The 27,250-nt window shown below is 42.0% G+C and overlaps 11 protein-coding genes across 11 annotated transcripts; 6 read left to right on the forward strand and 5 right to left on the reverse strand.

Moving 5' to 3' along the window:
• Positions 1 to 201: 201 nt before the first annotated feature.
• Positions 202 to 2,335, reverse strand: IL334_001638 (uncharacterized protein; the record flags this gene model as incomplete). Its single annotated transcript, XM_062933393.1, has 6 exons — positions 202 to 1,294; positions 1,360 to 1,403; positions 1,455 to 1,536; positions 1,612 to 1,721; positions 1,791 to 1,914; positions 2,004 to 2,335. 6 exons carry the CDS (start codon positions 2,333 to 2,335, stop codon positions 202 to 204), a joined length of 1,785 nt encoding a protein of 594 aa, XP_062789444.1.
• Positions 2,336 to 2,741: 406 nt separating this feature from the next.
• Positions 2,742 to 4,012, forward strand: IL334_001639 (uncharacterized protein; the record flags this gene model as incomplete). The annotated part of the gene is made up of 3 exons (XM_062933394.1): positions 2,742 to 3,150; positions 3,193 to 3,728; positions 3,869 to 4,012. 3 exons carry the CDS (start codon positions 2,742 to 2,744, stop codon positions 4,010 to 4,012), a joined length of 1,089 nt encoding a protein of 362 aa, XP_062789445.1.
• Positions 4,013 to 4,256: 244 nt separating this feature from the next.
• Positions 4,257 to 5,689, reverse strand: IL334_001640 (uncharacterized protein; the record flags this gene model as incomplete). Its single annotated transcript, XM_062933395.1, has 7 exons — positions 4,257 to 4,749; positions 4,826 to 4,926; positions 5,017 to 5,095; positions 5,173 to 5,222; positions 5,287 to 5,364; positions 5,420 to 5,507; positions 5,577 to 5,689. 7 exons carry the CDS (start codon positions 5,687 to 5,689, stop codon positions 4,257 to 4,259), a joined length of 1,002 nt encoding a protein of 333 aa, XP_062789446.1.
• Positions 5,690 to 6,455: 766 nt separating this feature from the next.
• On the reverse strand, positions 6,456 to 9,642 carry IL334_001641 (uncharacterized protein; the record flags this gene model as incomplete). The annotated part of the gene is made up of 3 exons (XM_062933396.1): positions 6,456 to 6,931; positions 6,995 to 7,450; positions 7,521 to 9,642. The coding sequence occupies 3 exons, from the start codon at positions 9,640 to 9,642 to the stop codon at positions 6,456 to 6,458; spliced, it is 3,054 nt and encodes a 1,017-aa protein (XP_062789447.1).
• A 2,266-nt stretch (positions 9,643 to 11,908) lies between these two features.
• IL334_001642 (uncharacterized protein) lies at positions 11,909 to 12,337 on the forward strand (the record flags this gene model as incomplete). The annotated part of the gene is made up of 1 exon (XM_062933397.1): positions 11,909 to 12,337. The coding sequence occupies one exon, from the start codon at positions 11,909 to 11,911 to the stop codon at positions 12,335 to 12,337; it is 429 nt and encodes a 142-aa protein (XP_062789448.1).
• A 118-nt stretch (positions 12,338 to 12,455) lies between these two features.
• On the reverse strand, positions 12,456 to 13,629 carry IL334_001643 (uncharacterized protein; the record flags this gene model as incomplete). The annotated part of the gene is made up of 2 exons (XM_062933398.1): positions 12,456 to 12,527; positions 12,634 to 13,629. 2 exons carry the CDS (start codon positions 13,627 to 13,629, stop codon positions 12,456 to 12,458), a joined length of 1,068 nt encoding a protein of 355 aa, XP_062789449.1.
• Positions 13,630 to 14,055: 426 nt separating this feature from the next.
• IL334_001644 (uncharacterized protein) lies at positions 14,056 to 15,983 on the forward strand (the record flags this gene model as incomplete). Its single annotated transcript, XM_062933399.1, has 4 exons — positions 14,056 to 14,173; positions 14,237 to 14,286; positions 14,358 to 14,440; positions 14,498 to 15,983. The coding sequence occupies 4 exons, from the start codon at positions 14,056 to 14,058 to the stop codon at positions 15,981 to 15,983; spliced, it is 1,737 nt and encodes a 578-aa protein (XP_062789450.1).
• A 561-nt stretch (positions 15,984 to 16,544) lies between these two features.
• On the forward strand, positions 16,545 to 18,546 carry IL334_001645 (uncharacterized protein; the record flags this gene model as incomplete). The annotated part of the gene is made up of 6 exons (XM_062933400.1): positions 16,545 to 16,793; positions 16,860 to 17,006; positions 17,101 to 17,134; positions 17,215 to 18,200; positions 18,315 to 18,392; positions 18,463 to 18,546. The coding sequence occupies 6 exons, from the start codon at positions 16,545 to 16,547 to the stop codon at positions 18,544 to 18,546; spliced, it is 1,578 nt and encodes a 525-aa protein (XP_062789451.1).
• Positions 18,547 to 18,837: 291 nt separating this feature from the next.
• Positions 18,838 to 19,881, reverse strand: IL334_001646 (uncharacterized protein; the record flags this gene model as incomplete). The annotated part of the gene is made up of 4 exons (XM_062933401.1): positions 18,838 to 19,272; positions 19,350 to 19,487; positions 19,562 to 19,586; positions 19,658 to 19,881. The coding sequence occupies 4 exons, from the start codon at positions 19,879 to 19,881 to the stop codon at positions 18,838 to 18,840; spliced, it is 822 nt and encodes a 273-aa protein (XP_062789452.1).
• Positions 19,882 to 20,408: 527 nt separating this feature from the next.
• IL334_001647 (uncharacterized protein) lies at positions 20,409 to 22,206 on the forward strand (the record flags this gene model as incomplete). The annotated part of the gene is made up of 6 exons (XM_062933402.1): positions 20,409 to 20,620; positions 20,697 to 20,833; positions 20,905 to 20,974; positions 21,030 to 21,156; positions 21,216 to 22,061; positions 22,129 to 22,206. 6 exons carry the CDS (start codon positions 20,409 to 20,411, stop codon positions 22,204 to 22,206), a joined length of 1,470 nt encoding a protein of 489 aa, XP_062789453.1.
• A 589-nt stretch (positions 22,207 to 22,795) lies between these two features.
• Positions 22,796 to 27,217, forward strand: IL334_001648 (uncharacterized protein; the record flags this gene model as incomplete). Its single annotated transcript, XM_062933403.1, has 20 exons — positions 22,796 to 23,014; positions 23,123 to 23,226; positions 23,286 to 23,346; positions 23,406 to 23,480; positions 23,560 to 23,866; positions 23,954 to 23,974; positions 24,032 to 24,124; positions 24,210 to 24,405; positions 24,470 to 24,511; positions 24,566 to 24,637; positions 24,691 to 24,813; positions 24,881 to 24,987; positions 25,048 to 25,633; positions 25,711 to 25,831; positions 25,888 to 25,953; positions 26,007 to 26,208; positions 26,283 to 26,457; positions 26,533 to 26,956; positions 27,019 to 27,091; positions 27,156 to 27,217. The coding sequence occupies 20 exons, from the start codon at positions 22,796 to 22,798 to the stop codon at positions 27,215 to 27,217; spliced, it is 3,129 nt and encodes a 1,042-aa protein (XP_062789454.1).
• Positions 27,218 to 27,250: the final 33 nt, after the last annotated feature.

A 27,250-nucleotide genomic window follows, 5' to 3' on the forward strand; every position in this document is an offset into this window, starting at 1 on the left:
GTTGATAATCACCCGTAAAAGGTTTACATAGTCGATGATAGTAGTCAATACATAGTAGTCAGCAGTCAGAACATGCATTTCATAATGCGCAGCCTCTCAGCGATACATGGCCAATGTGGTTAGAGCTAAATACCCAAAGAAACCCTAATTTACATACAATGTATATATTGATTACATGATGGACAGCCCCTTTCCTTCTTGTCATATCGCTTCAATTCTCTTTCTCTCACCTTGAGTCTTTTCTTCCCATTTAGCAATCATTTCTTCGCCTTCTTTTTGCATTTCTTGAAATCTCTTCTTCATTTCAAACCTTACTAAATCTTCTAAAGTCATTTTCTTTTGTTCTTCAGTTAATTTCACTATACTGTTCCTGTCCTCTACTCTATTTCCATTCTTCACTGTCGTTTGCGCTTGACCGTTACCAGGTGTATGTGCTACTGGTGAAGAGATTAAGTCCTCTATGACCTTTCTAGCTTCGATTGCACCTCTCATGAGTGACGTCTCGAATACCTCTCGAGGCAAGTTCGAATGCGGTGATGGTTTGGTGGGTTGAGTCGAGCGTAGAGTAGATTTCGATCTTGGTGTAGGAATAGGTGAAGACGGCGGTATATTCGCGAATCGGTCTAATTGGGATAAAGGTCTAGCTGAAGGTGTTGGACTTGCCGGCGGAGGTAAAGGTGGTAATGGTTTCGAAGAAGATGATTTACTTGATTTTGATGATTTACTTTGTGATGAAGCAGTTTTGGATGACAGCTTTGAAGGAGGGTTTCGAACAGGCTCTGATTCGACTTCAACATCGCAATCCATTTGTCCTTCATTCTCAGTCCCAGATCCAACTTCGACTTCTGATTCTACCGGTATGACCTCATCTGCAGTGTATACTTCTTCAGCCTTTTTCTTTCCTTTACCCTTAGCGGTAGTAGCTCTAGGTTTAGCTTTAGTTGCCTTTTTGGCCTTGCCTTTAATATCTTTCGCTCCTATCACAGGTTCTTCTTCTTGTGGTACTTGAGATTGGGATATGGATCTTATGGTGTCATCGGCAATCTCTATCACATCCGGCTCGACTGCAGATTCCGACTCGGGTTCTGGCTCGGCAGCATCTTCTTTCTTCTTGCCTCGAGCAGTAGTCTTCCTTCTTGATGTAGTAGCTCGGGGTTTAGTGCTTCGCGACTTGGTAGTACTCTGCGAAACTATTATAGAGTCTTCTACTTCCAAAGGTAACTCTGCTGATTGGTGAGCTTCCTCTTCCGCGTCAGATACGACAGATAAGGCGACGGTGTTCGCGCGTGTAGATCTAAACAGTAGAACGATCAGTCAATCGTTTCGGGTCGATGTTGTCAAATTGGATGACATGCTTACCTCTTGGGCAACTCGGACTTCTTTCCTCGTGACGGAGCCTTCACCTGTGAAATCATCAGTTTCTATCTTGAGCTATACACGGAAACATCACACACCACTTTCTGTTCACTGGGTCCGCCTCCTTCCAACTGAGCTCGGAAAAAATGACAATCAGGTACTTTAGCCTGATGTATTTGCCTAGAATCGTCGAAAGTTCCGTCATCAGCTACAAGTGTCTCATTAAAAGTTGAAGCATGAAAATAGTCGGCTCACCATGGATCATCAGTAGCTTCCCATCCCTCCACACCATATTCGCAATAAGGGCACATGACAGCGTCTTTCGATGTTACAGAAGGAGAATAGACGAATCCAGCTCGAGCAAGCTGAAAACCATTTTGATGTTAGCTATGTACTTGGATGTCTACTAGCTTGCAATGCACAGATGCACGTACGTTTTTCACGGTTGGTAACCAGCCAGCCTTTTGTTTATGTGGCCACCATTTCTTGAATGTTTGTTCTCTTACGAAAGCTGAATCTACTGACTGAGGTAATGATTCCTGCGTTGTATATGTTGTTCTATACCATCAAAATTTATATCATCAGCTTATTGAACTTGATCTCTCATACGTGTTGGTCATAATTGAACACGAATAACAAGGACTCACGTGTATGAACCATCACTTTGATCTCTTTTTCTTTTCTCGATTTTAACAGTACAAACCATTTCAGCCCAGGCACAATTACCTCTTCTTGCATGTTCTTTGAAAGGATCATCATCCTCATCCCATCCACCTAGTTCGACATTGCAAAGGAAACATTTACAGTTGTCATATGATTCAGTTGATGGTCCTGGCGTGTGATAAAAGCCAGCTTTGGATAACGCATCAGGTGTCAGATTAGGATGTGTCGATGCCTTTAATGGGAATGCCGGTTTGACCTTTGATTTGGGTTTGGTGATCGCTTTGAATGATTCTAATCGAGAATCTATGTTCTGCATCTTGAATCCTAGACTCAGACGGTCGATCCAGCTGGCAAGGTCAAAGGTGGTGCAGATGGGGAATCAAGGTATTCTCGAGAAAGAGGGAGAGATATAATCTTTCAATCGTCTAATTGTTGATTGTTGGTGTTTTTGATTTTTGTTGTTGATCTGAACTTCCCACCACGCGTCTGTTCGACAAACGTGACAAATGGTAAGTTACGTAAGGCTGGAGATGCCACATTGATGAAACTGTCCTCTATGACTGATTATATTCCCGTATAACCCCGTCATTCAGAAGTGCGGCTCTCTCATTTCCATTGTGATTTCAACTTTTTGGATGATAATAACTCTGTAGATCGATTGTATTGAAAGAACAAGTTTTATCGTTGCTTATAACCATCATATTATCCACTCTGCGGTCCAAATGTCACGAGTACTACGACGAGCGTTTTCGACTTTCCCTTCCAGAGCCGGTCCCTCAACACCTCGAATCCCTCCATCCACTTTATTCCCTTCAGCATCATCCGTCGCGACTACTTCACCTCAAGCAGTCCGACGTAGACGTATCGAGAAACCTCCACACCCTTCATCTTCTCCATCTCCCTTGACAGATTCAGATCTTCATTATGCCAACACAGAGAAGAAATTCCCCTTTGAATTGGAAAAAGATTATCAATCCTTACTTCAATCTGCAACTTTTGATGAAACACTCACCGACGCCGAATTAAGAGCTACTTTCTTGAAAGGTACAGCAGAATGGAGATCTAGGATTAGAGGTTTCGCTCCAAGAGGTAAAAAAGGCAGACATGATTTCTTGGTGGGTATAATGGGTGGTGAACAATCACAAATCGATCAAGATAAATCACTTCTTCAAGGAGAAGAAGAAGGTGAAGGAATCTCAAATGAAAATACAAACGATTCTGAACAGATCGTCGGTCAAAGAATCTATTTACCAAATATACAAATCAGATTAATGAGAAATCACGTACCTGAAGGAGAATCATATGATCCTTTTATTGCGACATTTAGAATACCACCAAGTATGACTAAAAACGATTTACGTTCATACCTTCTAGCTGTATACAATCTGAAAGTGACTTTTATCAGAACAGATAATTATATACCTCCGGTTGGAAGATCAAGAACTGGTGAAGTACAAAGAAAAGGTGGACAAGGTAGAACATATAAAAGAGCTGTTGTTGGTTTAAATGAACCTTTCCATTATCCAGATGATATGGAAGAACTTTATGCCCAAGGTATCAAGAATGGTATGGGTGATGCCTTAGCGAAAGCTAGGGATACTTGGTTGCAAGAAAATTACAGTCTGAAGACCTCTGAAGAAATGAGGAAGAGAGCAATGTTCAAATACTACAAAGGTGCAAGATGGAGGTCGAGAACCCATGCTAATACTGTGAGTACAACCCTTCTCACCAATACCACGTTTTTGTCCCGCTGCGTTCATACATCCATCCATTTTATTATTTCCGCGCTTGCTTTTCTCCATTCTTCAACACGGGTTTTAACCATCGCATTTGCTGATATCAATAATAGGGTAATACCGTACGAGAGATTATGAAACGTCGACAAGAAAGAGAAGATAATGTGTCAGAGGAAGTCAAAAGACGTTGGTCAGCAATTGCTCATGAGTCTCTAGGAAGCGGAGCTGGGAGTGAAGGTCAGGCTCAAACTTTATAAGTCTGCGCCGCAGATGATCACACACACGAACATGCATTTGCATATGCATTGGTCGATATATGTTGGAACGAGAATCGTTGCTCTGTTGCTCGATGATCAGCTCAGTGGACAGCTTGTTCGACATTAATTCTCTGCATACGACTTCACATAGACCTAGAAACCAAAATACCAAACATCCTGATGAAAATTCTACGACAGAATAAATATACGTTCGAATCTATATCCACAGTGATCCCGATTGAAATTATATAGCATGAGTTCTACCATCACCTTCTTTAGGAAGAACGTTTAAAGCTACTGTACTACCTTCGTTCAATCTAGTTTCTAATTCAGATTCCATCTTACTTTCAAAACTAGTTGGACTTATACCGATACCCATTCCATCTAAATCGGTCTGACTATTATCAGTTCCTTTAACATCATTCAATTCCCATTCTTCGGATTTATTCATCTCGGCCAAAGTTAAACGATTGGTAAATCCTCTGGAAGCAGTAGTAGCAGGATATGTCAATCCATTGCCATTGCCATCGCCACTGAATGATTGCCCTTGAGGTGAATTGGCTAAAGTCGTTCCTCCATAATTCGATGAAGTGACCCCGAAATTATCAGATTGAAAAGTAGATGTTGCATTTCTGGAATTCTCAAAGCCTGATGAATGTGTTGATCGGAAAAATCTTGATTTGCTAGTCGGTGCTGTTGAATCCATGGAAGTGAGTCCGGTCACTCCGTTCCACGTTCTATACCAGGTAAAACTCATACATCAATATGATTCGACGATTAGTCTGTCAATTGTTTGCGGTGCCATTGACTTACCTGTTTTGAGAAGAGGCTTGATCCCTCTTATACCTTGCTCGACAAGACATCAGACCCAAGATCAAGGCGATGGCAAGCAACAATGAACTTATCGAGCTCATCTATTACAATGGTACACCGTCAGCGATTTTCGCACGTGTCATGACTCTGCTCTTCGCTTCACTAGGAGTGACATCGGTCTGGCTACTTACGATAGCTTGGACCTTAATGTAGGATGATGAAAGGACTTGAGGTGGTGACAGATCTGGTGTACCTATGGCTTCCGTGGCACTTTTCATATCGAAAAGCAAGAGACCAAAGTCAATACTTTGATTTGGTTGGTTTTGAGAAGATCGCTATCTACTTACGTTGGACTCGTTGTACCGGTGCTCGTACCGGTGCCATTCAAAGGTACTCCCTATATTTGCTATCAGCTTTATTCACTTCACTTGAACTTGTTCACATGCTCAGGCAGAACTCACATAGAATGCACAAGCTTGAGAAGCATAGGCTTGACCGTATACTGCGTCTTCTGCAGAACAAGATGTTGCCCAGCATTGCTGCGTGATGAGATCAGCGATGGCGCGTTTGGACCTTTGCAGATGTCAAACTTACTCCTACGGCAGTGATGTAATCGCTCGAAGCACAAAGACAAGTCCAGTCGGATGGTCCCGAGCATTCTGTAGTAGGCGCTGTACCCATACTGCGTATCCCATAGAGCAAGTCAGCTGTAATTCATTGAGGTAGTCTGAGTGGTCATTCGAGCACTTACCAAGTCACAACACAAGTTGGAACACCGGCTGTACTTGATCCACTACCACTTTCGGTACTAGTTTCATTCTGTCTTTTGCTCATCTCAAGGAAAATAGACCTGGAAGGTGCCATATTATTTCGTTTCGTATCTTGGTATGAGAATTGGTAGTAAGGAGTTGAAAATCAGTTTGTAGATTGAGAAGACGTTGACAAAAAAGAAGAAAAATACTCCATCCTGTCTGATTTATAGTATGTTCAAGTGCCCCTTAGATGGACCGATCGAGCGCAGGAGAACAACAAAACTGGTGCACCTCTTGTCATGCACCTTTACATCGCATCTGTCCTTTTGTCTTTGAACCACTAATGAACACTAATGAACAATACAGTACAGAGCAATAATGAAGAACAATAAAAAGAATTCTCAATGATGTTCTCAGGGTTCTTTCTGTATTTTTCACCTTTTCGGGTAATTATGACTGTCAGAACAATAAAAGCATGTCAGTCAGGAACAACAACGAAAAAGACTACCATCACCATGATTTTATATTCCGAAACAACAACAATAAACGACTTTTGCATACCATACAAAATCACATCAACAGAAGCCTTTTGTATCACGGACTGCGAGTAAACATGTCGGTCGTTGCTCTTGGGCAGATTCCAGATGTCGGTCGATCGAGCGTGAAGCTACCTCATAAGGAAGGCGCTGTTCCTTTGAGTCAGAGAACTCCTTTAATCTCGGTCGAGATATTTGCATGATATTTATTCATTTCAGGTGGAATACAAACAATACAATGCAATGCTATGCAGATGCTATGATGAGAAGGTCTACGTATCTACAACGGTAATGATGCTATTTACAAAATTGATGATTGTGATACTCATGGGTTGCGTTGAATCACCAATGAGCATCAGGTATATTATGTGCGGGGTATTCGTCCCAACCAAATCTATTGATTTGATCACTACGACGTGGTTGAGCTTCTTCTTCTTCTTCCAACAAAACATCCGCCTTTTGTATATATCTATTCCTTGATGATAATATGTAGTACTCCTCTATATTATTTCGATTTTGATTTTCAACCCAGTGATTTCCACTTTCATCTTCGAATTCATCATTGAAACTTCTCACCTCTTCATCTGTAGGATGATCCCATTCGATATCATTCTTTTCCCAGTCTAATCCTTCGATCTCGCCACCAAAGTTCAGTTCCATCCATCCTCCGAATAACCTTTTGGCTTTTCCGTCTGTTGTGTCACCTTGATCATCGTTGACGCAGAACATAGCTAAGTCAGGTGTGGCATCGACAGATTTCAACGCTGATTTGAGTTGCCCATAATTGTGTATCGCTGAGAATCGTGATGGTGTAGAAGCTGAATAAAATATTATCAGTTTCGTTCCAAATCCTGTAATGTTTGGGATGAAGGAGGACTTACCGAATGTATATGTATATCTGGATAAGAGCTTGATACACCATCTTCGCAATTCGATACCACCGTCTATCCTCTGCAATGCACCGGACCAGGTATCCTGTCCTGGGAAAAGATTGGCTTTCAATGAGAAATCCGATGTTTCCCAATCGTCCGTAAGTGGTAAGAGCGGTTCACTCGTTTTCCAATCTCTTTGTTTTTGATCTTGAGGAGGATAGAAGACTTGATCTGGTGAAGGAAGGAATGCTTCAATACCTCTTTGACCGGAAGCGTGTACCAAAGCTGTAATCAGACAATCTCCACAAGCCGGTTCGGCAAAAGCCATATGGGTGAAAATATCCGTCGCGGAAAAGTTGTTGGCGTTTTCGAAGAAGAAGGTATAAGGGAGACACTGCTGAAGGCTGAATGTACATCGACCCGATATATCATCCGAAAGAAGGTTGAGATGACCATCAAGAGAGGCTGAAAACGTAAGTGCGTGTCAGCTTCACTTAGATCGTCACAAAGTGTGGTGGAAACAATGTTGACTTACAAAATTGGTAGCTTGAAGCTTGAGGATTTTGCCAACCAGCTTGATCATTCAATTCGAGTGTATCAGCCAAAGTCATCCTATCTGCTCTTTGAATGATAATCTTTTGGTGACCTGAAATATGGCCATCATTGACATCGAGTAACTTGACTAATTGATCTTTCGATTCCCTTGTCCAAACACCATCTTCACCACCTATTTTAGCTACGATCCAAGACCAAAGTAATGCTTCCCTCCATCTTTCAATTCTGAGATTCGTTGTCAACCAAGCCATTTCGACATCGCCGTGACCTCTTTTACTTTCCCTAAATTCTCTTGATGACGCTACACTCAGTTCATCTTTCCACATTGTTACAGCTTCATGTAATATTGATTTAGATTGAGTTTTGGGTAAATGATGTAAATACATTCGTCTTCTTGAAGGGAATCGTTTCGATAACAACTCGTTGGCATGTTGTAATGCACCCCATTCACCCGAATCGGTCAGTTGCATAGGTGTCATGGAGGGATCAACCAATAATCCAGCATCCATTCGGATAAGATTACCTAATAGCGGATGTCGAAAATCTGATTTTGACAATGATCGAAGTATAAACATATCATCATTTAGAGCAATGAAATTTTCCGAAACATCAGTTAACCAACTCATTCTACTTTCGATTGCGAATGAATTGAAATTTGGCAGAGCAAGTGCTTTCCATTCTTCTTCGTTTTCCCAGTTCACTTGTACAGGTGTCGGAGGAACGATTTTGGCTTTTTTAGGCAATGCTGTGTCATTCTTATTTATCCCCATCGGATCATCAGGGTTTATATCATCTACGATATCTTCGTTGATATCGAGCTGAACAATCTCTACTTGGTCCGTTGTTGCTGCGGAATGTGTGATTTTCTCTCCGTTGGATAAAGTTGGAAGTCTGAATATATCATTGTGAAAATGCCATTTGATTTTACCTTGTGTTGATTTTTGTGTATCCCAATTTAACCATTTTGGAATTTGACCAACTCGCCAACCGGCATTTGACGAATCATCAAGATCCAAATTGATTTTATCTTGCTTTGATAAATTCCAATCTGCCGAAATGACATGAAGTTTTCCTACGTTTTCTCCTAATCCTTTTAAACCAGATCTTACTGCACCTCTCAATTCGCCATTATCCCTCCAATGTCTTTTCTTGCTCATTACATCGACCCCTTCTTCCGTTTCAGCGATTAGGATGTTCTCCTGAAGATAAGGCGAAGTGGCATTGACGAAAAGATATACCATATCTAAAGGTTGCTGTGTGGCATCGGTAGATAAAGAGCTGAAATCTGAAGGTAATTTTCCTGTTGAAAAGTAACTTTCCAATACATCGTATGGTAATCGATCGTGAATAGGTGGCAGTAGTTGTACTTCTTCAAGCTCATGTGGTGGTATCAAGATATGCGTTGGATCGTTGACAATCTCTACTACTTGTGTCGTCCAATTGGATACCATGACTATTGGTTCAGTCGCGTTTTCTTCACTCGATGAAAGGTATACTGGTTCCTTTGCCGAGTTGTCTACAGCGTAAAATTCGACATAGAAGTATACCAGAACGATCACTATAGATGTAAGAGAAATTATTCCGAGTGTGGGAAGGAATATTCGATTATTCCGGACTGACTTCCTACTTGACGTCGTTTTATGAAATGGTAATTCTTCTTTCACTTTACTCCATTTCGGCATAGGTATAAAACCTAATAAACCTGTTGATTCTGAAAGTTCACCTTCAAATTCATATTCATATTCGTCATCTTCACCATGTTGATATCCTTTATCTCTATCTCGAGAACTTGATGAAGATCGATCTGAAGATGACGTCGAGGATGATGCTGAAGACGAAGTATGTATAAAAGGTATTGTCATAGGAAAAGATTCTCTTCTACTACTACCGCCTTCAACATTTTCTGACATTTCACTGGATGTTGATTTTGAACTAGAAGAGTCTATACTTGATATACTTGATGTTGGTGAACAAGGTATGATAGCATATGGATTAGACGAGATTGAAGTAGATTTGGTAGTATGGTAATCATTTGATGATGTGAATGGATACATCAAGTATCCAAATACTTTCGTACGCAGTCTTCTTGGTCTTATGATCATCTTTGGTACTTCTCTTCTTTTTCGCAGCTTCTATAGAAGCTATCAATTCGGGGCCGATACCAATCCTTGCTTCGAAATTGCTATGCAGTAATTCCTCCAAATACCAGCACTCGTTGAGCTAAAAATGGATTTCGGGCAATCCGAGAGGCACTACTGTAGGTTTGTCGTTAGGGTAATGAAAACCCCCGTAGTAGACGTAGTCCTGCGTAGTCTCTTTCCAAGTTCAAGTTGGAGTTATTTTTACAATTCCTTATCTAAAGAAAGGCGCGTGATCTGATAAAAGTTGAACAAGCTTGTTAATGCTTTTACTTCTGCTTTTCGCTTGGGATTTTTTAAGGGAATCTCTGCGGTTCGGTAACCCCAGAAAGAACCGCAGTTTCTCCTATCTTCTCTCTCTGACTCCAATAATAACCTATCTTGCTCGTGCGACGCTATTGCTCGTGTGACAATTTCCTCGGTTTCACAATCGGTTTGGAAACTAAAAAAACTGGGGAAAACTTAGATGTGACTTGCGGAGGAAATGAAGCGGAAATGACTAAAGTGTGATAAATGTGTGAAATCGATCAGTGTAATGTTGTTATTGTTTTTCTAAGCGCAGTCACTGAGAGGAGGTTCAATATATGTGTGTATATATATACATGAGTTGATGTAGGACTAACCTATATAAAGTCCTCTTGTGACATGTTCACTGATGTTTCCTATTCGATCGTAATGAGGATGCCTAAAATAAACTGGTATATATCTATTTTTGATTCTTAAGTCATGTTACAAAGAGGAGGGGGCGTAAGGCGTAGATCGATGACATGATTTGACTGCGCTGGAATTTGTAAAATTGTAAAATGATGTTAAGTGATACACGAAATACAAAATGTAGCTGGTGAATTTAGGGAAGAGGATAGGACCCTCAGAATGGACCAGCTTACGAGAAGTAGACTGGTCTAATGATCCATCAATACAGACAGGTCCAATAAAATACCATTGATTCATCGATTAGGTCTAAATTTATATGTACCCGGTGTATGTTCTATTTGTAACATCATTTCTCTTACTCATGAATATCTCTTTACCCCATAGATCATGATTTGTGGAGAATGAAGAGTGAGTGAGTGTGGTGTTTAGGATGAACGTTTTGTGCCTATTGCGGTCTGGATATTGTTTCTGATGTCGAATGTATATTTCAACGCCCCCCTTCATGTCTGCCATCATCTTTATCACTTTATCTCTAAAAATAGACTGGTGATATTATTGCTTGCATTCGAGTCATTTGGGTATATTTTCACGTTATCACATGAGTCTGATTAGCTAACAATCACGTAAAGCACACAGGCATGTATTCAATCCAAAATACGCAGGAATCAGGAAGCAAAACAGAAGAAGCTACGGCACTCGCCCTCAAATTATACTACGGACTACGTATGGGGGAAGCTGCGGGTGAATGAAAAGCCTTGAGCTTGAGGAAGTAGACTGTCCGGCACGGTTCAATTTCCCTGGACCCTCCCGTCGCCGGAAAGCAAGCAAAACTTAAATTGTATTCCTGATATGTGAAACTTTCTTTTTTTAGCATGTCCCTTGATTCCGGCAACTGAACCCTTTTAGGTTCTGATTTGATCTACAAAATCGAATTCGACATCTTTTTAGTGTGAGTCACAGTTTGTTCGTGAAAGCGCTGATCCGCCACTCTGAGTTACATTCCTCCCTGATGATACGTAGAGTGGGTCCTATTCATAGCACCTGTCGATCATCGGATGATCCTGTTCCTTTACATCATGATGAAAGACGTGCCTGAGACGATTGATCGCCGCTTGCAAGAGGAACAAGCTGCTGGGTCCCCACTGCACGCTGCACTCACTTAGAGTATCAAACTGATGTTGTCATTTCGCATGTGGGCACGACCGCAAACAGCTAAGAAGCTGAAATATCACTCAAGAAGACTTCGTGCATGCCTAAGAACAGATACTGGAATGGATCTACCCTTGATCATTATGGGTACTCAAACGAAAGTGCTTCGCTTTCAAGTATCACATATATCCTTGTCAAACAAAGGATGTATATCCAGAAAGAGTGTGACAGGGATTTACACTGCATACATCCTTTCACAGTATGTCATCATCATGGGCCCAGTTCATACTCGAAAATGAAGCGCATATCGAGACACGACTTTGTGCATAAATCAAGCCTTCAGCTTTGCCACTCATTCTAATTTCCATCTTCACCAATGAAACAATCTACTCACGACGAATAGTACTGATTTACGCTGATACACTATATGATGGACGATGGCATGTCTGAAGGCGAATACGTTTTGAACTACTGGGATGATGATCCAGGTTCAAGACGATACTGTGATGGAGCAGGTCCAATCTTTGCGCCTTTTTCTGCTCCTTCGGCAGGATCAAGATCGAGATTTAATTCGAAATCAAAGTCTAGTGATAGACCACCTGTGCCCTCCTTATATGAGGAAATAGAACATCAGAAATCACTCTATCATTCAGAAATCACTGATTCTGTCATCACCCCAGAGCCAGATACCATCAATGAAAATGGCGCAATCACTCATCAATCTACCTATGACCAAACAACCACTCCCTCTGCACCATCCCGAACCTCGTTGGAGTCAGTCAATCCTGACCCCTCTACTGTATCGTCAATTCCATCCACCAACATCAGTATACCGTTCACAGTTCGACAGCTATGATCAATGATCTGTCCTCTCCCATATGATAACACCATAAACATCAACGTCATGTAATACTTATCTAGGTTTACTTACAAGTCTATATACTATGCACTCAATCTGACAAGACGAACTATTTCTACTTGATATATTTTTCAACAAATTCTGCGATCGGAGTTATATATGTATCCCAGCCTTCTACTTCAGGTCCCTATAAATTCGGAGCGGAAGGATTGGTTAGTTTATGTATCACTTTAGCCAAGCCAGGAAATGCATTGAAGGAGATTGATGATAATGACGCCAACTGAAAAACTCACGATATACTTGTTGTCGAATTCATGAACTTGCCCCGGTTCCAGACAAGTTAAAGTGTCAATTCCCATATTATTCAGAGCGTCTGAAAATATTTCTGCTTGAGTGTAATTGACCACCGGATCATCTTTTCCATGAAGGAACGCAGTAGGAGGGTACGTAAGCGTTCCATTTCTAATTAGATGTAAAGGCGAATAAACTTTTAATCTATCTAACCATTCTCCATCATTTTTACATTCTTCTTTCCTTAATAAAACGTCCATCAGAGATCTTGTAGTTCTAAGATGTCTCTTAATATCGTATTGAAACCTTTGTTCTTTCGTATATTGAAAATCCGGTACACCCCATATTTTCCGATACGTTTCTTCTGAAATGTCAAATTCAAAGGGACAAACAGTTAAAGCTTTTGCTGGATCCCTGGAATTAGCTCCTTCGACCACTTCTTCTTTCGAAAATTCACCCGATAAAGGCTGAATCTCAACTGGATTTATCGGAGTTGAAGATGTCGACGATAGGTAAGTCAAATCCGTCGGACCATATATATTAACAATAGCTTTTGGTGGTAATGGATTCATTGTGTAGAAAGGCAATAAGGAAACTATCAATCCTCCAGCGGATTCACCTATAAGGACATAATTATCTATATCCACTGAACTTGTATTGCCGATTATTTCTGATAAATTGCTTTTACACCATTCGAAAGCATCCTTGCAATCTTCCACTTGCTGTGAGAGTGAGACATGAGGTGTGAATCTATATGAAACAGATACGACATGACACCCCCGTGGTCGAAATGTCGGTATTACCCATGCATTTGGATTATAATGTTTTCCTGCACAAAAAGCACCTCCATGAACATACATTATCCAAGGGGACGATACCCCTGAGCTTGAGTTTGAGTCTACATCAGAGGGCCAAATTCGTAAATCGCATGAAACGCCTTGATCCACTTTGTAGGTATGATCAGAGAAAGGTGTAGGGGGTTCGTGGTAATACAACATGTCTGTCTATTGGCCGGGGTCTAGAGTGCCGCGAGATGGATTGTGATGACAGTACTTTGAAGACCTTTGTGTGATGGTCTTACCGTGTTCATGTGCTGACGATACAGTACTTTTCTTCCCACTGCCTGTGTCTGAAACCATTATCAATATGGTTCTCCGGTCTCAATACATCCCATTTTATCAACAAGTTTGTCTACTCGGCATTCCGGTCGCCGGATGATGATCAACCAGTGACAATTCGGACATCTCCGCTTTCTTCGATCACGGCAGTGTCCTTAAATGGGGGGTGTACTTGAATACTCACGCTTCCCCTTGTAAAAAGTGAAGTGGAGGACGAAATATCTCTATAGACAGACTTCGAAAGAAATCATTAATAATCCTTCATACGGAATGAATATCAACAGTTAAGGATATACCAGATATAGTATGCCACCCAAAAGACCTCTGAAGAGACGTGGCGAAGATGATGATCGACGTCAATCGAAAAAAGCAGGTAAAAACAAGAGGGAAGTGACCTATGATACATACGATGAAGCTTTAGATGGTATGTCAAGAGCCCCTGTAACAAGTGGAAATTGGATATGGTTGAGCTGATAAATCAAGATAGGTGGAGTGGAAATGGAAGAAAAAGGTGAAAGATATCGTGATGGTGATAAAGTATGTCTCCATTTTCATGGTCTCGAATAAGATGAAGTGAATATTAATCACTATATGGATCACCCGTATAGGCACAAAGATTCTATGAACGCGCAATAGAATTATACGAGAAAGCTTTAGGTTTCCATCAGACATACGATGCTGCTTACAATCAGTGAGTCATGTCATTGACTCAAAACTAGCAATCTGCTTACTGGCTTTATGATGATAGGGCACGAGCATTGTATACCATTTCCACATCATTCTTACTGCCTCCTACATCTATCAAGCCACTGCGTCGATCAATTGATCTATATCGACTGGCTACAACACTCACAAATTCACCTTTACTCCGTATGGACGTAGCCTTCAACCTGTCCCAATCGTGCTCTTCTCTATCTGACATATTAGAAGACCTGGATTCGGGAAATAACGTAGACGAAGTTAGAACATTAAGGGAAGAAGCTAGAGATATCTTACAAGAAGTAATGGATGGACAAGAGGAATATCTCAAAGCCACAGCCGAAGACAATGACGCTGCTGAACTTGAAGAAGTCGTCGACGAAATGGAATCTGGCGCAGAAGAAGAATCGATGGAAGTGGACGAGTCAAAATTGAATTCAACTGAAGATGACGATGGAGATGAAAAAGAAGAAACGTTTGAAACTCATTTACCTACTCCATCCACATTTATAGATACTGTATTGTCTCTAATTGACTTACATTTGACGCTGTGGGACTCGACTCCTGAACCTGAAACACCAAGTGAAGAAGAACAATTGAAAGTTCGATCAATATTAGACAGAGCAAATCAAATATCACCACCTGGTAGACAAGCAGAATTAGATCTTTCTGAAGTTAAGGTTTTATTGAGTATGGATAATATAATATGGGAAATATATAAATCTCAAGCAAGACCTAATATGGGATCAGAAAACACACTCGAAGGTGCAATCGCAGCTCTATCCGCCATATTAGGTAGTTTAGATGTCACTCCACCTGAAGAATTAACTGTCAGACCTGAAATATTAACTATCTTAGCTGATACACATACAGTCGTCGGAAATAGAATGATGTTTTTGAATGTACATTTACCGGTTGGACCAAGTCCGTTAGCTCAACAAGCATGGTATCACTTTTCTCAAGCTACAACACATCTGGGAACAGCTCTTGACCTTCCCACAAGTGCGTCAACACCCAAAGAATTCAAGCCCTCAGTGTTATCATCGCTTAGTAAAGCAAGTTTATCAAGAGCTAGATTAGCACCTGTACATGATACAGCAAAACGGAATGTCGTTCAATTACTGGATAACGCAAGTACTTACGCAGCGAGAGCAGGTGAAGGTCTAGGATGGAAATTCCTTCGATTGGAAGGTTCAGCTCCACCGGCATCTACTGGTCTGAGCTTGAGTATAGGTGGAATAGGTGGAAGTGATACACCTTGGCAAGCAGGATGGGATACTGAATTACTAGCAAGAAATATTGTATTGCAACAAATGAGAACATGTCTTTACGCTTCGAAGCTTGACTTGTTGCCGGAAGAATCAAGGGAAAGGTACAGGAGTGGAATAGAAAAATCCTTGAAGAAATTGAAGAGTTTGATTGGGGAAAGAGCCTTGGAAAGTAAAGACGTCGAAAGGTTTTTGGCTGAGATAGAAGATGACGAAGGTCGTCTAGAAGATAGAGAAAGGGGTTGGTGGAGTGATACCTTTGCATGACGACAGCATTAAATGCCATGAGGATAGGGCGGTGTACGCTGTGCACTCGATACACAAATCAGGAGACAACATCAACACATATGATAGACACAGGGACAACTTGAATATCAAAACACTTAAATATAGCCGTCCCTGATGGCAGAGGGATGGGTTCTCACTTTTCACAGGTACTGCGGATGGGAATCACTTGGTAGTGCACACAAACATAGTATTGTGGCGTTGTTTAGTACCTTTGTGCTCGGATCTTATGCAACAACGCCATGTCTGTGAGATCAAAGTGCTGAAAGGAGTCAAAAGCTGAAACTCGCACAGTCATTTTCCCCATTGATGTCGGGTGCGAAGTATGAGAAAGGGGTCGCGATCTCATCTGGATTTGATCAAATGGCAGATTGACTGACCAATCCCCTCCGTAATGGCAGGATGATCTCATTGAATACATTCACAGAACCTCATCATCGCAAAGATTTCAACAGGAGGCCATGAGTATCCTGCCTACATCCTCCTTTACCTCTTGCTTTGTTCAGTCATGAGTACTGAAAAGTAAATCAGAATGTTCAGACCATGATTTTAGGTTCTCCCTATCAAACTATATTGACTCTGACAACGAGTGCTTTCCACTATCCACCTTTCGCATTGATATCGCAACGGGCTGTACCTCATCAACCTCATCTTTCACTACAGCTGCGTACATCTCCCACAGGAGCTGAAGACAAGGATCAGGATATGTATTCGAGAGATAGAGACAGACTATCCATTGATACGTTCACTATAGGGTTGGATAGAGATGCACTATTCTCTAGGAAGAATGATGTAAGCCATCCTTTTTGCCTTTCATCACCAGATAACGAGTACGATTGCTTACTTATCGTTCTATAGGTGGCGAATTTATTGAAGCATTTAGGTCCAGCTGTAGAGGATAGAGAAGAAGGGATAAGTTCAATATGTGATTATATCGAAGGGAAGAGGAGTAAAGGCAAGAATGATGAAGAAATCAGAAGGAAGTTAGGTATCTTGGAAGCTATGGTGAGTTTGGTATAATCTCTATCTTATCTTATTTTACTTTTGACTGTTCGCTCAGCTATTACTTGAGACTATGTTAACATTAATCTTGTTATAGGTTCCAGCTGGTTTAGGAGATGTGTTCGTCAATGGTTCGTTCGCCTTCTCCTCTGAATTCCAGAGTAGAGATCGGATTGTCTACTGATTCATTGGTTGTTATGGAATCTCGCAGCATCCCTACGGTCTGGCTTAGCATTAAAAATCACTCAGTGCCCTCCATTCCCGATACGACCCGTGCACAGAGCCAGAATATCATTATCATCAATGATGACCTCCTCGTCCTCCTCGTCGCGTCATTCTCTGGTACCAGTCCCCGTTCTCAGTTCAGCTATACTGGAGTCACATCCATGTTCAGCGTTGTCAGACTCCTCAGAGGAACCCTCTGCAGCAAATTCGTTATCTCCTACCTCAAATTATCCATCTTCATCATCTCCTTCCTCATCCTGCTTCTGTCGAAACTCACCGGACCATGGGATCTCACCACTACCACCTTTAACTTCCGACCCTGATTCCCCATCTACGCCTCTCACCTACCCATCAACATCATCTTTAGGTAGAGCTCCAACCTTGCTTAGTCCACTAGCATTAGGAGGTTGGGGTAGACAATGGGAGAGATCGTTCCTATTTCGAACAAAGCCACAATCAGATGGCAATAGGATTAATTTAGAAAGATTTCCTATTCCTCCTGAACATACTCCTTCACCTTCGATCCCGAGTCCAGATCGCAATTCAGATGTGAACTCTAGTTGTTCGATACCGCCTTCATCGTCTGCCTCATGGATCGAAAACAAGGAAAGACCAAAAAGATCAGTTTACGTCCATGCGTTGACTAAGGGAAAGCAAGTCCCATTACTGGGAATCGATGTTAACATATCACAACCACGTTCAAGCTATTTCATTGCAGGAGATATATCTCCCATCGACCCTGACCCAGGATATGGGGTATCACCCACCAAATCGGGAATGACAGAGAGAACTCTAGATCAATCATGGCTTTCAATCTCAGATGACAGTATGAACCTTCCTTCATCAAGCTTTGCCTCTGTTTCAGACGACTCTGAAAACAGGTGGGAATGGGAGGATCCGAGAGCACTAGACGATGAACAGAAGACTGTCACAGGTGTAGAATCAAGTAGATGGAGTGCTATTTGGTCTGATGTAAGTCGTTCCGTTCCGTATGCTTGTGCGTTTTGGAAGTCCAACGCCCGCGGCAATACAGTCAGAAGAGTGTAAGAGATCAATATTAACACTTCACATGACATATACATCTAGATGTCTTCAACGGAAATGCCCGATCAAGGTATATCACATCTTCCAACTGAAGCCTCGATGATCAGAGATGCCTATCTAGTGAGTCTGTAGTCATGTTATATGCCAAGCAGCACAGGGACTCTGACAGAGCGATTTCAATTGCAAATAGAACATGATCCAGCCTTCCAAATTGTCGAATATGCCAGGTCCCGAACAAGGGGATTCCCAAACATTACTGATGGCATATGCTTAATCTGCACAACGATGAGTATATTAGTAGAATCCCCGATATATACCGAGCCATTTTTCAAACAACAGAGCGATTTTACTTGTGCATGTTGTCATCGCATCGCATCGAAGTCGAATAGTTAGTGTCTTAGCTTCTGTACATTACCCCAAAATCAGTCTGGCCATTTAGCATGTCGAGAGCAAAATGATATACGAGTCCTCACGATGATATACGAACCTAATGATGATCAAATAATGTTAATCTACAACAACGATCCTACAAGTCCACGTTCCCTTCCTCATATGGTTCTATAATCTAGTCCTCGGGTGATATACCTTTAGGGGGCATCTTGATCCAGCCTGCTCTTTCAGCTAATTTATTCAAGATCCAACCGCTCAAACCCCAAATTTCCAATTGATCAGAAAGTTCACCATTCTCCTCTAAGCCGACTTTCCTCTTCCCTTCTCCTTCTCCTTGCCCTTCTCCTAGTCCTTCAGCCTTATCCGTTGAGGAGCGAGAGGAGGATGATGGCGGTATAACGTAATCTGAACACTGTATTCTATAATAAGGTTTATTTAGATCTAATCTGAAGTAATGCGTTTTTAGTTTTTCTGGACATTGTAAAACTGATAATGGTAAGGGTATGATGGAAGATACTTCATCTTCGTTAGGAACGAAAGATGATATAGGTAGTGACGGTAAGGTTTGTGGTATTGATGGGAATGGAGGTGGATCAGAATGGATGAATCCCTATTTGCGATAGATCGTTCAGCGGAGGTACTCTTATCGAAACTTCACCACATAAAGAATAGGATCTCATGACTTACAACAAAAGGCCATACTCTAGTCTTATTACCTAAGCTGTATTCAGGATCTAACATTCCTAATATCTCGATGTGATTCGGGGGTAACGCAAGTTCTTCTTGAGCTTCTCTCAAAGCAGTTTGAATAAGCGATTCGTCTGTCTACAACAAGAGAAAGTCAGTCAAGTCAGTCAAGTAGATGTTCGCAACTATGTCAAGCTAGACCAGACACTTACAGGATCTGCTTTACCTCCTGGAAAGCTATCAGTCGTTTGGCAATAGTAAGCTATCTGACCGATATACGATTGGACATTTATATAGAGATTACTCACCTAACTTCACCAGCGTGGACCCTCAGACCTCTTCCTCTGACTTCCATCAGTACATGTGGCTTCCCATTCAAGTTCATTAACGGTATCAATACCGCAGATTCGCTTGGTGTTTTTGTGAAAGATACATTATGAGCTGGTAACGGACGAGGTAATGTCGGAGGTATAAGTGATCTTCTCAATGTTCGCAATATAGAAGTGCAGAAGGGTTCTATCGTAGTCGTCATGTCGATTCCTGTGTGATCAAGCTAATGGACTGGGGGGAAGAGGAGGGAATGGGGGATTTAAGAATGAGACGTTCGTCATATCTTTATACTCTATAAGTAGTTCGTGGTTGTTATTGATCCTTCTTCATCTCGGACCGGATCAGCAGCAAAGCCGGTAAATCCCATTACAATTACATTTATATAAAAGCGGATCAAAAAGTCCCAATCACACCCGGTTAAAAGGTAATGCCGATATAGCACAAACCAATTGATGCATGGTTTACACGTGGCACTTCGCGTCTCGGTATGTGAGATGATATCTTGTTTCCTTTTTAGCTGTCATCATCAAATCACCAGTTCCATTTCAGCCATCACTATATCTCCCTCTCCTCCAACATCCACAGAGCGACAACAATACTGGAAACCTTCATCAATATCGAGAGGTCGACATTGCGAGACTGTCGTAATTGCTGTACTCACTCAGTAAAACCGAGCATCTAATATCACTTCCGCGCAAAACAAGTTAAACATCACTCTCCCATCTCAGCATGTCAATTTCAGTGACATCACCTATGAGTGATGAAGAGCAGAAGCTACTGGATTATAGAAACGCAACGAACTTCAGGTCTGTCAAAAGAGCTGATCCATCAGTGGCGCAGATATTGGACACAAGTGTATATTCAGTGATATACAATTATGACGAAGGAAGTGGGAAATGGGAAAAACAGAAGCAGGAAGGACCCTTATTTGTTGTTAACAGGTGAGTCGTACCTTTCCTTCTAGCGTACCTCCCTTCTTGGAACGCTGCTGATAATGTGTCGTCCCTGCTGGATCAGAGACAAGTCCCCCGAATGGTCACTGTATATGTTAAATAGACAAGGCCTGAAGAATCCCGCTATACCTCTGATACCTGGAGAAATGAAATTGACAATCGTTGATCGAGCAATGTTACAGGTGGCCAGAAGAGGTGATAGTGAGTTTCTTTCTTGCAGCTGTCGAAACCACGGCAAACGGGACAGCTGAGGGGTCAACACCCATTCGCAGAACAACGAATAGGAATTTGGTTCTCGGAGGGTCCAGAAGCTGTAGATCGATTTCGAACGACTGTCTTAGGGTAAGTTGGGCTTCATCTCACATCCTACATCCACCTGAAATGATATGGTTTGCAGGATATGCGGAGAGCCTTCAAAACGACCTGATTTGCCAAATGTCCTTTCCTCACCAGATAATTCGGCTGCTCTACCTACACCTGTAAATGAAGATGGTTTATCGAGGTTATTCGCTGGACTGATCAAGGTATGTGTTGTCCTTGCTGATCGAAACCTAGCTTGGTAAACCTGACACAGAAATTCTAGTCTCCTCCCATTCAATCTCCCCCTGTTAGACAAGCTGTACCTACCCCTCCAACGAATACAACGACGATAACGACTGCTACGACTTCAGCCACATCGAATGAGCCCATCTTATCTGCCAATGTAGCTCCTCAACTACCCGCAGCTGTATCTATACCGACTCAAGTGAACAGTCACACTCAGGCACAGCTACCTATCTCGCCTCCTCCTCCACCTCCAATGCATTCACCTCCTGGCCAAACCGCTGATGATCTACTAATGAGTATATTGGGTTTTGCTCCTCCTCCCACCCCGCCACAACACCCACAAGAACACCAACAGCTGCCACAGCAGCAGCAACAAATACATCAGCACCAAGTCAGCCCCGCAGTGCCAGTACAATCACCTCATCCTATGCAAAACATCCCTCCTGCACCTTATCCACCTGCTCCTGAAATACATCAATTCCCCGTACATCAATTCCCTCCGCAATTTCAACAGCAGCAATATCCACCTCAAATACATCATCGACCAACACCACCTCCCACCCAACAATTCTCTCCTTCAGTCCAAGCTCAACAACCACGTTATCACAGGATTGGAGATGCATCATTCGCTCAAACCGTCGCTTTACCATCTCCCCATCAGTCTTCGGTGATACCTTCCCCTGCTATATCGTCCATTACCCCAGGTACAAGAACTCCAAATGGTTACAAAATCAATATAGAATCCAGAAATATCATGTCAGAAGCAGTCGTTGACGGCGTAGAAAACAGAGAACGAGACGAAGGATTAACAATCGCTGGTATAGGATTAGGAAAAGAAAACAGAAAAATGGAATTCAGGAGAAGATTAACGGATTTGATCTTGGTATGTCTCACTTTTCCATGGGCGACCATCAAACGTATGAGACTGATATTTTACCACGAATGAATAGACCGATGAGAGATTCGTGGATGAATTGTGGGAAGCTTATTTGAACAGAATGAGTAGGGTCGCTCAAGGTGGAGGATGAAAGACGATCAAGTCTCTGCGCCTTGTTTTCCGGGGTGGGATAGGAGTCACTAGAAACGAACAAGACAATCGGTCTTCGCAGGATTGTGGAGTGAAGTGCTTTGTGAATCTAGCATGACAGAGGTGCATCGAGTCGGAGAAGCGGAAGATATGGGTGGAGGAGCATCGCATCACTTGGTTCTATGGTTGGAGTAGCTTTTTTTTACCTTTTTTTTGGGCCTACATCCGCATACATCAGCGATCTAGAGATGAGGACCTCCTGTACGAGTCCTCTTCGCCCCATGCATTGACCATATGCTGCGAATCACAATGCTAGAAGATTGCCAAGTACTCGTAGAGTATAGCAACTCTGATTGTGTCTGATCCTCCCATTTAGTCGCGTGTATCAGATAAAGTGCGTGACGCGGGGGAAGTGTTATTTGCCACGGTTTCACATTCCCATATATATATCTATATATATATAATTGCTATCTCATCAATCATCAAAAACACTCAAATCCGAAGTCATTGACTGAGCAAGCATACCTCAAGAGAAAAGAATCAACCCTCTTTCTCCCCCTTCAGCCTCTCGGGGAGCATCAACCGAAATCATGTCTCTGCCACTTCATTTACGATCATACCGCGAGAAATCAAAGGATGAGCTCTCTCGTGATTTCTTCAATGCACCTTCGCAATCATCTTTACCGGGACCCTCAGATCCTCCATCAGTGGTAAAACTGAGAGAGAGACCTTATAAGAATGGTCAAGAAGAATTACAAGGAATGGATATCAATGCTGTTATATCAGTGGAAGGTAAAGAGGAGGTATACGTGAGTACATCCTAAATGTTCACTGATCTTTTCAAAAAAAACAACAGATTGGAGTAGACAACAGACAAAGCGCTGATGTTTGCTCGTGCATCGCGAACTGAACTATAGGCCGGTCGATTGAGTCTACTGCCACCTTTTCTATGTTTTATAAGCTTAGATAGGAAAAGCTGCAGATGTACTATCCCTCTATACACAATCAGAAGAGTCGAAAGGTGAGCTTATGACTATATTGGACGTGAAAGGAATCATACTGACTGGATAAGATATTTAGACTCAACTCCAGAGCTGGTGTATTCGCTTTGTCTCTTGCAACATGGCATGGTATGAGAATTGTGAGCTATGATTTGACCTATATAGTGTGAATTAACCTGATGAGAATTACCTGGTATAGATCCTTCAACTTACTTCGCTCTTACCTACGGCTGAACATTTCGCTATTCTCTTGAGGGATGCATTGAAATCGCAAGTACGTGGACACATGCTTCTTTATACGATCGTTCAAATTTGGTGGTGCTTTCATACTTATGATTCGAATCCATGTCTAGCTGTCTGCAATGAAACAATTAAAACCATTCTTACCATCAATGTATTCAGAATACCTATTATCCTCACCTGTATCAACGGCAGCCGGCGTGCAATCAACCTCAGATCATCTATTATTAGGTACGGAGCTGGGTGAAAAACAGACAACGACGGCAGTAGCACATGATGGTGAAGGAGATTTAAGAGGTCCAGGTGGAGAAGGAAAGGGTATATATCAAAGAGGTTTGGGTGAACACTTTGGTTTTCCAGGTGATGCTAGAAAAATGAGAGAAAGAAGTAAAATGAAGTTATGGAGAGAATATTTCATGAGTAAGTGACTTCCGATATGATTTCTCACGCGAAGTGCCTCCTGTAAATCGCGCATACAATTATGCTAACGATATTGAGCAAAAATAGTTCATGGCAGAAATTTAACTTGTATGCATGCATCCTTGAGATTCTTCGGACCACACTGACGAGCTCTGATTCTTGTAGTACTGCGTTATCCACCTTTTCAAAGATTACTTCAGGTTGGTTTACCCTCGAGACTGAGAGGTGAATTATGGGAAGTGATGTCTGGATCAGTTTGTAAGTTCCCAAATCAATGAGCACATTGGCAGCTCCGTATCCTTCTTTCATCTTCATCACGACTAAGTATATGCTTGATTCGTAGATCTTCGATTCTCGAATCCCGAGACGTATGGTCTTCTTCTTTCACAAAACGCAGGAAAGCAATCTCAATCGACGGATGAGATTGAGAAAGATTTGAATAGATCTTTACCGGAATACAAAGCTTATCAAGCTGAGGAGGGTCTGGCTAGATTAAGAAGAGTTCTAGTAGCTTACAGTTTCAGGAATCCGGAACTCGGGTAAGTTTACCCCCTTCTAATCCTTTTCCAAGAGGTGTACGCTAAGTCACGACGGGTCGTGTAGATATTGTCAAGCCTTGAACATTGTGGTCGCCGGCCTACTGATGTAAGTTAGCTGTTTTACCACCAATCCTGTGATTGAAGCTGACGATGTGTATAGCTATATGTCAGAAGAACAGGCGTTCTGGTTATTGGAAGTTCTCTGTGACCGGATTTTGCCAGGTTATTATAGGTAAGTTAGAAATAGAAGGAATGTAGGAATGATTAGCTGACCACCATTTACAGTCCATCGATGGAAGGTACTCTTCTGGACCAAAGAGTGTTCGAATCACTAGTACATCGATGTTTACCTATGATTCAGGAACACTTCGTCTCGGTTGACGTGCAGATATCAGTTGCCTCTTTACCGTAAGCTTTCATGCCCACATTAGTTGCTGGATTAAGCTTGTACCAGCTAACGTTTATCTGTCTTTAGCTGGTTTCTGAGTTTGTACATCAATTCCATGCCACTCATTTTCGCATTCAGAATAGTGGATTGTGTCTTAGCTATGGGTGTGAAGGTGCTATTCCAAATCGGTCTCGGTGAGCTGATCATAGCCGTGTTTTGCTTTACATAGCAGCTGATCACACGTTTCTTCTCAGCCGTTCTCAAGATAAATGGAGAGGCCCTACTCGAGGTCACCGATGATGGAATGTTCATCAACCTTATGAGGTCATACTTCGCCACTATTGGTGATTCAGCACATCCTGATCATCCTGATCCACGAGTACGAGCAATCACGAATTTCCAAGAGTTACTAGTTGTCGCATTCCGAGAATTCAACGTAATTACAGATGACACAATAACGGCCGAACGAAGAAGACTTCGAGCGATCATATCTGATGAAATCGAAAAATTCTCCAAGAGAGCTGCAGTAAGAAACCTGAAGAATATAGGCAGATTTAACAAAGAGCAAATCGGCATTATATACGATCATTATTTCTCTGCCATATGCTCACCTGAAGCTGGACCTTCAACATACACGGGGAACGCTTTACCTGGAGATCAGTTCGATCAACCACGAATACAAGTTGATGCTCAAGGTCGAGTAGAAACTAGAATAGATCATAGAACTTTTAGAGTTTTCTTATCTCAGTTGGCCACTTGGGCAAGAGAAGAAACTGTTACTACAAACGCATTCATACAAAGAACGGATAGGAGAGTAGCGGATCATGAATTGATTGATAGGTAAGCTGATTTCTTTTTCAACATGGGCAAGTGATGAAAGACAACGGTTGGAGCTGATTTTATCTCTACTTGTACAGATTATTCTTCGCTTGGGATTCACAGAATCAAGGAACTTTATCGTTACAAGATGTCGTACTTGGTTTAGATAGGGTAATGACGGCTGGATTGATGGAATCGATAGAATGGTTCTTTGAATTGGTAAGTGATCCCTCATTGTATGGCAGACCATCTTCCAGGCTGACGGCTTGATACAGCATGATAAAGATAAGGATGGGTATTTGACGAAAGATGAGGTCATACAATTATCGGAATCACTTCTTGTAAGCTAGCCACCTCTCACTTATTGCCGAGTTTCAGCTTACATAGCGAATAGTTCATCTTCCGAAATGAGCCTGGAGACATATATCTTGCTGCTGTATCGAAGTTTATCCTCAATGCTTATGACTTTGGCGATGCTACTGCTCCTGAGGGAAGCGTGGATGAAAAGGTACCCATTAATGGAGATAAAGAGACTGCTTCCGGAGCAAGGGAGAGGTCAAATTCGTCTGCTGGACCGCATAATTTGCCATATCTCAGTGAGTTGCGGCCGCGTCGCAGCTATACACCATCTCTAGGCCATGATCTTCTGACAGACTACTTCTTGTGATAGACCTCGCTACATTCCGAATGGTCGTTCTAGCCGACGAATTGCTTGAGAACTTCTTTGCCAGTGATTTGACCGCTTCCTTCCAATTGGAGCAGACTGGAGACGAGGATTATCACCAAGCACACCAAAGGTCAGAAGGTCTTTTAGGCGGACTGATGAACCTTGTAGTGACGAACGAGTGAGTAATCTTTTTTTTCCGCAGAATGGGGAGCGCAACGAATTGGCACAGCTGACATATAGTAACTCTTCACAGAAACAAGAATCGTCTGAACCGACTTGCAGATGGATTCGGAGCAGCATTAGGCAAACATGCTGAATGGCGTAAACCATCCTTATCCAAGACATCCGATCAAACAATATCACCATCACAATCAACAGATTTACGTGCGCGAGAATCTTTGTTGACACCTGCTCAGCAAGCTGGACAATTCCAGAGACAAAGATCACACTCGGCGGTATCTACGACATCGACTAAGACTGTCGATTCAACCGAGACCGCAACACCTGATGAAAAGAGATCGCTCGCACAAGTAGAAGCTAGGTATAGGGAAGAAAGCGAAATGGTAAAAGCTGCGCAAGAAGCAGTGATGCACAGACCAAATTTCGCTATTGATGCAATTGGTGACAGTGATGATGAAGGTGAACCAGAAGGCGATGACGAAGGTGTCATGGATGAGGTAAATAGGTTTCATTGTTTCCCTGAAAATTCCAGGCTGATGATTTGTTCAAAATACAACAGGTCGAAGCATTCCTCAAAGCTCATGGAGCAGATGATGAAGGACTCAAAGGTGAACAAAAGAAAGTTGCAAATGGTGCGTTGATCTCGCGTTCTTGCACGATTCCCTCAACCACATCAGCTGACAACAGAAACTGTAGACCTGCTCACGGCTGAACCGATGGGAAAAAAAAAGCCCACGGGTGATTTAGTTGATCTGTAATATGACAAATACAAGTTTATGGTAAATCAATGC

The sequence above is a fragment of the Kwoniella shivajii genome, chromosome 2 (assembly GCF_035658355.1).
Source record: "Kwoniella shivajii chromosome 2, complete sequence".
Taxonomy (NCBI): domain Eukaryota; kingdom Fungi; phylum Basidiomycota; class Tremellomycetes; order Tremellales; family Cryptococcaceae; genus Kwoniella; species Kwoniella shivajii.